Consider the following 12,507-nt stretch of genomic DNA (forward strand, 5'->3'; position numbering starts at 1 on the left):
GGTGGGAGATGGGTCCAGAGTTCAAGCTCGCGAGGCTTTAGAGGGTGGATGTTGAACGGATGAATCAAGTTAATTGCTACGTCGGTGCGGGACCAAACCAGGTGTTATTGCGGGAAGGGGGTTGATAAATACAGCCCTCTCAAAACTGCATCAGCACTTGTGACAAGAATGCGTTCATAAGAGGCGGTGGCAAGTGGTAATTTCAATTACTTCGTGTCTTTCTGATTTCGAAAGCGAGGCACATTGACATTGTTTGAATGAGATTCCCCAACGGTTCTATGGTTTATTGAGCCCATTTACGAAAATTCATTCCCTTGACAACAAGTCGTACTGCGAGTAAACGGAGTTTATGTTTAGCTAGCTAAAATAACAAGCGCTCTGATCTAAAATAAGATTCCGGTTCGGAAGTATCATACGATATCGGCTTATATAATTAGCGGTTAATTCCTAACAGATACCATCATTACGATTAGATAACATCATTACGTACATGGGCGATTCGCGAAATGTCTAATTACTCATTGACATACACAAAACAAACACGGAGTAGGCTATGGTTTCGCTTTAACATGGGCGCTTCTGTTTAAACTTTTTTTTTGTGTATTTTTATAGAGACTTTGAGCCGGCGTGGCTACATTCGCCTCTAACTCTGTTTAAACTACGTGGAACGATCTGTTCTAGTCTTGATAAACCTTTATCAATCTAACCGTATTAATTCGGTAACTTTCTTGATCCGTATCCGTACTTCCGAAACAGATCCCTCCAAAAACTGCTCCTCTTCTCTAGCGGATTCGGTATCATCTGCAGCTCTCGATCAATATGCAGGCAACGCAAAGTAAATTCATCTTTCCCACAGGGTTGAACTGCTTCCCACCGAGGCAATTTCGATGTCGCATGCCCGTCGACAGGAGTAGGATTTCCATAGTGAGCAAAGTTGCTCCACATCGTCAGAAATGCGTAACGAACGAAGGTTTCATTGTCTGTTTCCACCAACGGAGTGTTAAGCACCGAGTGGAACATGTAGAACACGTCGTCTCCGTGGCACACACCTGGCAAATGTGTCATGTTGAGCAAACGCTTGATATTTCCTAGCCGCCCATCATGTGTGAAGTAGTAGCAGTAATGAGGCACCTTCGGCTGGCGTCTGGCCATCAACTCGGCTGCTGTAACCGTCGCTGTGAGGTACTCGTTGTCTGACAGCAGATCCATCAGCTCAGGAAGGGTGTCACGCCCGACGGGACGATCTTGAAAGTAAAAGTGCTTCACTTGACGGCCCAGGTCGGTCGCATTAACTTCTACAGGCAGACGTAGCATCGGTGGTAGCAGCCGTTCCGGATGGAGATTGTATTCGTTTAGATTTTGTTTGGCTTTGGCAAGTGCCACCATACCTTCGCCACTATTACACCCCGTGATAATAGGAATTGGAGGTACAAGCTCACATTGCAGAGCATCTAGAGGATGCTGGGTTACTACGGCACCCGGTTGATCACCTTCTACGACCGGACGGAAGGGGAACTGGAGTTCCTGGTGTCGTTCACATTCACCCACTGTCGCTAGTTGATGTTTAAACAACTCCCATGCCGGTGCTTTCAGGAGAACTTCTACAAATGCGTAAACACGAAAAGGTCACCCATAATGTCGCGGAGGAACACATACCGTAAGAGAGACAGATCACCTTACCCAGTGCTTCGGTGTCGGAAGATCCACGATAGCCTAAACATTCGGCCAACTTGCGTGCCTTGAGACTTGGTTCAACCTGAAGCGCAAAGTCCGAGCAGGCGACTCCGCTTTGACAGATCACTCGATGGAAGTATTTTCTGCAAAAGAGTAGACACTATATACATGAAATCGTCTATTCTCACTGATGCCTTTTGAAACAATACGTACCTGGATACCGGTGAGAGATAATGCAGATAGGCCGCTTTGGCACCTGCACTTTCCCCAAACAGTGTCACATTTTCTGGGTTGCCTCCAAAGGCAGCAATGTTCTTCTGAACCCACTCCAACACTAGCAATTGGTCCTTTAGACCGGCGTTACCAGCGATACCGGCCTCGGGGAAGCTGAGAAATCCAAGCGGGCCAAGTCGATAATTGAACGTGACGATCACTACACGGTGTGGCATGAAGTACACCGGATCGTACAGGAACGCATCTCCACTGCCACTCAAAAAGCCACCTCCGTGGATGTACACCATGACTGGGAGCTGTTTCGCAGTAGCGTTGGGGGTTTCATTCGGTAACTCCGGAGTGTGCACGTTCAAGAACAACCCATCCTCGGATCCTACGCGTACGTTGAGGATCTGATCGTACTGCAGACACTTTCTGCCTTCGACAAAGCAATCCAACACCGGCTGTTGGAACGACTCCATTGGAACCGGAGCCTGTTTAAATGATCCATTAGACGATCGATAATGATCTACGGCTGCAAAACACCGGCTGTACATTACCTGAAACCGTCGATCACCCACTGGGGCCTCGGCGTAGGGAATGCCCTTGAAGAAATGATACTGCGCGACTCCATGGGCTAGCCGCGTGACACCACGCAACTTACCCGGCGCGATCGTAACAGTACACGTGGTTGACGGTGATCGGAACTTGAGCCAAACGCGACCTAACCAGGTTGTGAACAGTCCAACGAGCAGCCGCAGAACGGCCGCCAAGAAGGGGCGCATTTTGGTGACTGCGCCGTTGGCATTCCAGCGCGACCGCTCTCGGGTGGTGTTGCGCATAGGTGCACGTGCTTTAGAGTGTGTATGTTTACGCGGCGAACTACGCACGAAGCGTAACGAGGTGCGGCTGTTTGCGTATATCATCAAGACTTTCCCATTGTAAGCGAAAGTGTTTTAGGTGCTGATGTTTCGTTTTGCGGATCTGATCAGTTGTTAAATGCCGAAGCCGAGGCTGGGGAACGTTTATTTTCACAACTATCACCTCCTCCATAATATGTGGAAGAGTAGCTTAAACTATAGTTTTGTATTAGCGGCGAAATATTTAGTTTTCAATACACCAGAAAAATAAGTGCTATTGTTAAGGATGTTTAAGTCAAATACTTATGTCATATAAGATATTTGTAGCTAATTGATGGCTTTTCAGACACAACAGTATTCGCAAAGTGCGTGTCAATATTAGCAATCGCAGTAATCGTGTTAGCAGACCACAAGCAAATGGCAGTAATCACAGTAAGCCGAGATGGGCTACTTATGCAATTAATTAACACCTGTTATGAAGGAACCCTTCTCGAAAGCTCAGTACGATAGTTTCCGTTTTTGCGTGTATGCGATTGCTAAAACAAAATGTATGTCATAAGATCAATTCAGGTTCCGTTACATCATAGATCCTTCACGCATGTAGTTATGAGTCATCATCCTTGCTAAACATTCCATGTTCAAACCTCCCGTATGGTGTCGACCTATTTTCGATAACACGACAACCCTAAAGTTCGATTTTCTACATTTGTCCATTTTAATAGGCTGAAGTGCGTATGAGCAGAGTAACATAACATCGAGCGCAATCTACCATTTCCCCTTGTGATCGGTTTCTTGTACAACGATTTACGTACGGCCGTGTTACAAAGCCATAAAACATAGTGAAAAAATGAACAGAAAAACTGGCCATCACATCGAGTCCGAACAAAGAAACAAAAACTCGTCATCTGCCATCGGCCAAGCGAACGACCAACAAACCGGATCGTCCCATACGGTTTATGGAGCGTACGCTAAGGTGCGCACTTAACGAAGGAATGAACGAAAAGTTAGCCCTCGTCTTATGCCCGCTTAAACCGTCCGGCTTTATTGATACTTATCACGAAACCACACCGTACGCACAGACCCCATCACATCCACAAAAACATACAAAACATTCATCAGCCGCTGGGAGCCGGGAAACAACGTGGAAAATTCACCCTCACTGGTCGGTAGGGTCGTCCCGTTTTTCACGATACTTTACGAAGCCCGTCCCGGGGCTGAAGGGCTCGCTATCGGCAACAGATAATCGCACGAGATTTTAACAAAACATTTAAACTGCCTATTAGCAGCCGGTGAAATGGGGGAAAATATGGGGTTCCTGAAACGACACCCCTTTGGGGAGGGTGTGTTAAATCCTTCCATGATGGTATTCAGGAACTCGATGGAAAAAATACCTATCTTGACGGGGCTTGAGAGTTCGGTAACGAACCCGTTCAGTACTTCGGGGCCATCGTACGTCAATCGACACTTGAGTCTTGGGTGATTTGGTGTCGGCGATAAAACGCACTACCTCCACGGCAAGGCGGTTGTTTGAGGGCGGCACAATTTTCCGCGAAACTCCTGTCCATAAATCATCGCCGCACCTTACCGAACGTGGGGCATCACCTGCTTATTATTGGGCCATAAATTGGGGCGCGTTTGGCGTGATGAGCTCCGGCCCTTTAGGGTCGTCTTCAGCCATCAGTCGCAGCTTAACAACATGCGGCGTCTCAATGGCACGCGGATCACAAAGCCAAAACGGAAGAAGAGCGCACTGTTGGCGAAGGATCCTGTGTACGCATTTAAGTGGCACACGTTCCGCGGCACCCGGAAGTCCTGTGACAAGCCCGATCATGAAGTGATTCATGTCGTGCAGCCGCGAGGAACGACCATCAACTGACGCCGAATGTGACCATAATGTGGAGTGGAGGGTTCATAGTCGAACGGCCTGGGCCTGGGACGCGATTGAGCCCCGGCTATAGAATGGCAGAGAGCGTAAAGCCTCGACTAGGAGCAACAACAAAAAACTTTGACGAGTCGTCCCCCTACCACGGGGTAGAAGACGAGACTTTTGATAAGTGACGCATGAAATTCGTAATTGCTCACTCCTAACGACGGAGCGGCCCCGTTATTCTGGTGACGTTCTGCGCGGATGCTCCTGAACGGGTGCCGGAAGACGGATCTGCTCCTTTGAATGGCTGCAGGATAACGCAACAGAATGGTATGGCCCCTCCGGACTGGCCGGAGGGAATATTTAAAGGAAAGTTTTCTTTCTTGCCCGAGACAAGCTGGTAGGGTCTGATGTTTGCCTCGTCTGACCGAACGGATTGATGGATGGAGCAATTAGTTCCTTGCAAAACGGGTCTGTGAAATTGGCAGGCAAACGGTGGTCGGTGGATGGGCGGTCGGATGGAGCCAAGAGATGAAAATGCGGTGACAAAAATGTTGTTGAACTGCAGAGCATAAGAAATGCATAGTTAGCTTAGTCATTCTAAGAGGGTTGAGTTAGGACACTATTTCTTTGTCTATTGGTGTGATTCTGTTCAATGCTTCTCTGATTACGTTGAAAGGGGCAGCCGTTTGAGCCTTTGAATTGACGAAAAAAAGCTTAATTACTATTGTGAAACTTCTTAAATTATACACGAATAGATATCTTCATTATCATAGCTTCTATTATATTTGGGCTTCATTAGAAATCAATATTATAGTTAAATAAATAGAAAAGTTCTTAAGAAACTAATGGGGCTATTATTTCTGTTTCAAATCGTCCCCTCCGGATTATTCAGTTGATTAATTGTCTTAAGCAAATAGTATGGAAATTCCCTGTACTTTCCCGTGACATGTTACATCCCCTACTTACTTGTAGCCGCAAGTTTGAAATCGATTTTCCAGCAATAACCCAAATCATCCTCACGTTGGAACGCCGCTGAAATACTCGTGTTGTTTTCTTGTTAAAATTGATGCCACTGAACTACTTTCAACCAAACCCACATGCACCTTCAAACCCTTCCTTTCACACTGACATCCAGCGTTGCTTGTTCTCTGTTTTTTTTCGAAACAAACCTCGCCGGTACACACTAGAAACGACAGCAATCGTTCGAAATATGCTCCAAACGATCCGTCGCAAACGATCCAACTCTGATTGTCGCATAATTTATGCCACATGTACGTTACAAAACCATGCCTCCCCGAGGACATTCCCGAGGACTCCTGTTTAGCTTGGGTGTGTGTTTTTTTCTCTTTCTGCTCCATTTTGCTACGGCACGTTAAAGAACCTTTACCATCATCGGCACAGACAGTGCAATGGGAGGGTAGAAAAAAAGACCAAATCAAACACAACACAACAAGACGGTTTAACGACTCGTTGCAGGACCCATTTTGGAGCGAAAATAAAGCAATAACATTCATCCCCCCGGCTTGGGCGTGAAGAGGGGGGAATGTATCGATGGAAAACGCGGGAGCACTAACGCACACAAACACACCATTGCCACGGCGAGTGGACCGGTGTTCTCGGAGGACGATCGAACAAAAGTGAAATGATGCCCTACCCGTCGCTCGAAGTTCACGTGAGGAAGGCAACAGGGGGGTGGCACCTCCAGGACCAAAGGGAAGCTTTTATTTACCCTTACCCGCCTAAACGAGCAACCTGTTCATCACCATCCGACGCCATTTGCGCCAACGATAGATGCAACGTCGGTGTAAGGAGTCATCTGAGGACGCGCAGAAAACGTTGTGGCGAAAATCTTAACGCAGTAGGCCACGCCTTTTTCGCGGCGAGCGCGTTACTACGCATCCTTGCCTTGGGAAAATCGCCACTAGGCCACTAGGATGTGGCTGTAGCGCGCCTGCTCTGCATCGTCTTTTCCGAGCCGGGATGAGAACGAGAGAGAGAGAGAGTGCATGCCATCTCACTCGCCCTGCACACACACGCGCGCGCACGTGAGGAAAACGGCTCGCTCCGGGTCGCCATTATGGAAATCCTTTCTACCACCCCCGACAAGAGGGTTTCCCAATGCGCCACAAGTAGCTTCTTCTCGCTTGCGCTCTCAATTTTCCGCCCTGAGAGCAAACCCACCGAGAGCGAGCGGGTTCACATCTTCTCCCACAGCAGGGGCAAGGAAGCGCAGTGGGGATTGGTGCGAAGGGAGGGGGTGATTTTTCGCGAAAGGAAAACCTCATCGAGTGGATGATCCTTCCGATGTGCGGTCGGGGCAGTGGCATCCCCGAAGCGGATATCCACTTTACAACGCGGGTCCCAAGGTCCCGCGCGTACCAGATCCGGTGGCATCCAACATTGAAGAGTGCACCGTGTGTTCGAGAGGCTGCGTTTTTCATCCTGTCGCGCGGTTTGGGAATTTAGCCCCACCCGAGTAGAGTGTGCCCCGTTTGGTGTGCCGATTTTCCCGCCGGGGGAAAAGGCTCGCGATTTAGCCGCGAAACCGGAACAAACGAACGAACGATCAAGTGACATTAAAAAAGCCTACGATTCATCGGGAAAACCGGAAGTATTGGAAAGTTTTTCCTTGATTAAGTGAAGTGAGTGAGTGGACAAAAATTCCCCCGTTTCATGAAGAAATCCTTGAAAGATCTACGCAACGGGGACGTTTCTACACGCGCAACTTTCATCGGTGTTCTAGGGTCAATCGTACTACAAAGTGAACAACGAAAAACAATGTCCTGCGGTCACAAATAATTTGTCGTCTGAACGGAACCCACAATCGATGGTTTTGGGGGGCTGAGATAGCAAACGACGAAGACAAACGGACTCGCAAAGGACAAACGCATAAAAAAGCGACAAAATAAACGCGACCATTCGACTCAAAAAACAAACTGAAAGCGGAAGTAAAGACAGGACCGCAAATGGAGATATCTCTATCGACATCGGTTGGCGTCGGGATCTTGGCAAGCGTTGTTTATTAATTGACCAGTTGTTGCATTCTCGGTGCATCGGTCTTGAAGGCTGTGCAGTAGACTGGAACAGAACTCAACTAAAAAGCATACGAAAACGGTGAATACAAAAAAGTCATTGGTTGTTTTGTAAGGAAAAATATGATTGTCCTTGCTGGATATGAAACCACTGGAAGATAGAGGTGCAAAACGCACTACCACGGAAAAATGATTTCGAGTGATTAGTGTAAGAGGAACTAATACTGAAGTGAACTAAGTGTTGTCACAAGAGAAAAAATATTCGTTTTTCTTAGAGTAGTCTAAAGTCAAGGTTAGTATTATGTGTATTAAAAAATGCAGTAAGAAACATGTAGAAAAAAACCCTTAAAATCGATTCCTTAAGGTTTTTGGAGGAATAATTTCTCAAAAATTACCTCAAAACCTAGAAGCATGCTTCTTTTCCTATGGGAATTTTATGCAAACCACACCTTTCGAAACCCGTATGCATTATGTTGTATAACTCATACGGCGATCGGTTTTCCCGCACTATCATAAATGTTTCGGGCGTGTCCGACGGTGCTGAGACTGTTGGACTTTTTCTTTAGTCCCCATACATATTTTCCCCATAAATCAGCAAAACCCTCCCATGAACGTCATGTACGGCTGACGCTAACAGTAACTTTGGGCATGTTTATGCTGCGAGGGAAGCGCAGCAGTTTTACTTCATTCTGATGCAGATAGTGTTGCTAATATTTTATTCATTTCGCTGATTATTTCCACCGTCAGTGGAAAACTACAATAGGGGGTCAGGAAAATATAACTTGCTTCACTTCTTACATCAATATTCACACATTTTTATACTGTTGCTGCTACAATACATGAAAATAAGCATCAAATTTTTACTAAAATTGTAGCACCAATAATAAAACACACGTATAAACGCTCGTTTTGAAATGAACTTTAATCCTGGAAGCTCAAAACACGACAAAATTTTTCATATTAATGTGGTGAATAAAGACATTATTAGGTTTGTCGTTTACTAGTTCATTTTTTATACTAATCTAATATAGCCCAAGTTAGTATTTTCATAGTTTTTTTTTATACAAACATGCAATGAGTTCCTGAGCTCTATGAGGCTAAGTGCGATCATGCAATATGCAACCGTTCCGATGACTTGGAGAGAATCTTCCGAACCACTGTTCAACCGCGAACGGATCAGAACTCTGAATCAGTCCCTTTAATGCGTTAGTCAGCGGGTGCTCGCATATACGAACTAATCGAATTAAAGCTAACAGCAAGATTGCTTCGTTTCTTATGCGATAACAGGGCGCAAACCAAAGAAGTTGCAGCGTGAATCGAAAAGAAAAAACCATCCATTGCATGCTACAACATTTGGCGGCTCAATCACGTCGATCGGTTAGGTTTTCAGATTTGACTGATCTACTATCGAGCGCGTGTTTCTAACGCGATCAGAGCATTCGAATGGGCCAGTGGCCGTTGAAAGCAACCGTTTGTTTTTTGTTGTCCTTCTCCCGGGTTATGCACGCCCACGTGATAAGCAAACGCCGGGCTCGAATCATCACACACGCACAAATAAATGTTGACCTACGAGGGCAGAGGCAGAGGAAAGAGGTTGGTAAAGAGGCAGTGGGGGGGGGGCGAGTTTGTGGGGCGTTTGTGCTTGAAATTCGATTTATGTCCGGTGCCGGAAGCGCTCAATTGTGCAGCAAAACAGCTTGCAGTGGTACCGACCCGTGAGGCCCCAGGCGGCTCTGGACGGTTTGTGGGTGGGTGTGTATATTTTTTTTCTTCTTCTTCTTCGTTGTTTGCGAGGGTACTTTGTTTTGTTTGGCTATTTGCGACCTCTCCCCACGTGAGGGTTGAGGCCGGTGGTCATATACTTGTTGCAAGCGAGCAGGGTTTTATTTAGCCGACGCGCGTTATTTCATGCGTCGCCGATGAAGCGCGCGATGCTGGGCCGTGGTGCAGTTGCTTCCCGATTGAATCGACGCGCAGGTGTTTGGTGTATCGATGTGTGAATCGTGCGGCAGAGTGATCGAACCTTGAAATTCGGAATGCTAGGGCGGATCGCAAGCAACGACGATCAACCACGAACCGATCGGTGGAGTGTTCGAAGGTGCGGTTCGAATGTGGTGCTTATGCTAAGGACACTGAGGGGTGTTCGATTGGTTTATGGTATTCAACATTAAGACCGTCCAAAGATGAGGTGAGCTAGGTGTGCAGAAGGTGTATAAGTGGATACTTTATTTTGTATGTTTTAATAATCGCCTTGATACGACTGTCTGTTGAAGTTAGTGTTGATTGAATGCGTCAAATTGATGTTCAAAATTGCGTTTGAATTCCATTATGATGTTAGAAACGCCGTGACAAAAGTAACGTAATACGAAGAACAACCATAAAAATGTTCGATTAAAATTATTTTCTCTAAAACATAGTTCCAAAATCCTCTTTTATTATGATTTAGTTATGAAAATTCAAACACAATTGGGTAAGATCAAAAAGCATCCTCAATAAACTTGACTAAATATTGATCAATTTTTGTATGACTAAAAATTATTTTGTTGTTTTCCACTCCAATTTAAATCGCGCTTTGTGGCTTTGAAATGAAAATGTCCCACCAGCGATCGTCATTTTCCACCTGAACAAAAGCGACTGCAATCAGTTAGTGCAATAAAACCGATAGAGAGCTCATCCCAGAACCGCCTCATCCTCTGCGGTCGATAAATGTTCTGACTCTCTTTCACTCTCTATCGTTCTCTCGCTCTGCTCCCACCTCGTGATATCGGTGGTTGAAATTACCTTGATGGTTAATTAAATTTATCTCATCATTGCCCATTCCGCTCGACCGTAACGGCCCCATGGTAGGTGCATTTTGATCCTTGATGGCTTCCCGGATTCGATACGGATAGGCAGGAGTTCGTTTCACTGTACAGCTCTCTCCACGACTTTCCACCCACCGAATCGGGCTGGATTTATCTTACATTAAAACGCCCTGTAGCCGTTTATTATCACCGCCCAGTCGATCCAGGTCGTGTATTTGCCTCCCACCGGACGGTCGAGCATTTATCTGCCGCAGCTAATCGCTATCCAGCGCGCTCGAACATCCAGCTCATTTGTTGGTGGCGCATGACGCGTTTTGATGGGGGATTTGGGTGGAGGTGGGGTGCCACACGCGAATGCACGCACATCCGAATGCGAATCCGAAACGCACAGGCGGAAACCGATGCATACATTTTCCTTTCACGATCATTAAAAGGGAGACCGCTCGTTCAACCGAATCCCGGCTGGTGGGAAGGAATCCTGGGAAGAATCCAGGACGGTTCGGGGTGGACACCGACACACAAAGGAACCCATCCCGGGAGGAAAAGGGATGCTCCTGGCAGGAGAGGGTGTACGCGAACCGGGGACCGAGTGAAGCGTGGCGCGAGGAGATTTATGCACGTAAATCAAACTTTCCGCTTCCGGTGGTATTTTGAATATTCATGACGATGACGAGGCCGTCTCTAGAGGGTTGCCGGAGAACGATGGAAAGTCGGACACGCGGCAGGTCACCAGTTTCGAACAGACTGAGGCTTGGACCGCCGTGAAGGCACTTCCTGGGAGCTGCAGGTCCTAAAATGGCAGATGGGCATATATCACCATTATGGCGAGAAGTTTATCTAATGAAGAATATCTACCAGGACGTGGACATACCGAGATTCTCCTGAATGCGTGTTAAAGTTAGACCAAATTCTATTCTAGACTGCTTGAGAAAAGGAGAAGAGTTCCATTAAACACGCCAATAATCTATTGCTTTGAGAAGAAACTTTAAACCAGAACTTCCGCCCTGATGATCTTTTTTCAAACCCTATCTTTCCCTCTGCTGGATTTTACCTTTTGCTTCAGGGTCAAACGGAAGTACGGCAGCAAGATGTACGAAAGCTCCTGCTCGTACCAGACGGCACTGGACCTGAAGCGAGGTGCATCACCACTCGTAACGCATCAGGTCAAATCAGAGGACTGTCTGGGGCTAACTCAGTGCACCGATTGGGGCACGTACCGCTTCCATCAGTCGACCTTCGAGCAGCTGAAACAGAGCGTGGAGAAAGCCAAGGCGGCCCTGCAGGATCGTACCTCGTTCCTTGGTAGTTCCAGTGCGTTCAGGTGAGATACTGCGCTCGAGCAATAATGGCGCTGCTCATTTATTAATGAGGCATTTTCGTCCTGGCACAGTGACATTTACTCATCACCACGGTTAACGGAATCGCTCGAGAACGTCATCACACACAGCACTGGCAACAACAGCAGCACTGGCAACACGAACAACGGCACAGGTGGAAGTAACCCAGCTCCTAATGGAAGCACAAACGCTGAGAGTAATCCTGCAAACAATAACGCGTCAGGTAACGCTAGTAACGCAACCAGCACCCTCAACGTTAGTGGTGGTAGCGCGGGAAGTAGTGCGGGGAATGGTGCACCACCTTCCAGTGGTGGAGGCAGTGCTGGTGGTGGAGGTGGTGGCGGTACGGGTGCAGGTGCCGGAGGAGGTGGCAGCAGTAGCATCAGCGTCATCAATGCCACTTCGCTGGTATCTCCTGCGAATCTACTGGGGAATGGACTGTCAGGACAACGCCATCGAGGAGATCTTCTCGGAGCTGCTAACCTCAATTTGGTGTCGTCGACACAATCGCCTACCACCACCTCGACGCCATCGTCCATTTTGTCCCAGAATCTGGAGTCTCCCGTGGACGTCAAGTCACGTCAAGGTAAGTCTCTATTGCTTTGCGTTAGCTCCAAGATCTATGTTGTAGAGAGCTTCAGTCAGTATCTGTGTTCAAGTTCGAGCTTCTTCCATCAGCACACCCAATTCATTCCAAAACTGATCGAGCCGCACTAA

General features: G+C 47.1%; 2 protein-coding genes across 2 annotated transcripts; one reads left to right on the plus strand and one right to left on the minus strand.

The window, feature by feature from the left end:
• Positions 1–711: 711 nt before the first annotated feature.
• On the minus strand, positions 712–2,672 carry LOC128725017 (esterase B1-like). The gene is made up of 4 exons (XM_053818735.1): positions 2,448–2,672; positions 1,888–2,381; positions 1,681–1,817; positions 712–1,601 (listed from the first exon to the last, which is right to left on the minus strand). Exons 1-4 carry the CDS (start codon positions 2,670–2,672, stop codon positions 712–714), a joined length of 1,746 nt encoding a protein of 581 aa, XP_053674710.1.
• Positions 2,673–9,832: 7,160 nt separating this feature from the next.
• LOC128725018 (DNA-binding protein D-ETS-3-like) lies at positions 9,833–12,507 on the plus strand. The gene is made up of 3 exons (XM_053818736.1): positions 9,833–9,837; positions 11,517–11,774; positions 11,844–12,507. Exons 1-3 carry the CDS (start codon positions 9,833–9,835, stop codon positions 12,505–12,507), a joined length of 927 nt encoding a protein of 308 aa, XP_053674711.1.

Source organism: Anopheles nili, chromosome 3 (genome assembly GCF_943737925.1).
Source record: "Anopheles nili chromosome 3, idAnoNiliSN_F5_01, whole genome shotgun sequence".
In the NCBI taxonomy this organism is placed as follows: domain Eukaryota; kingdom Metazoa; phylum Arthropoda; class Insecta; order Diptera; family Culicidae; genus Anopheles; species Anopheles nili.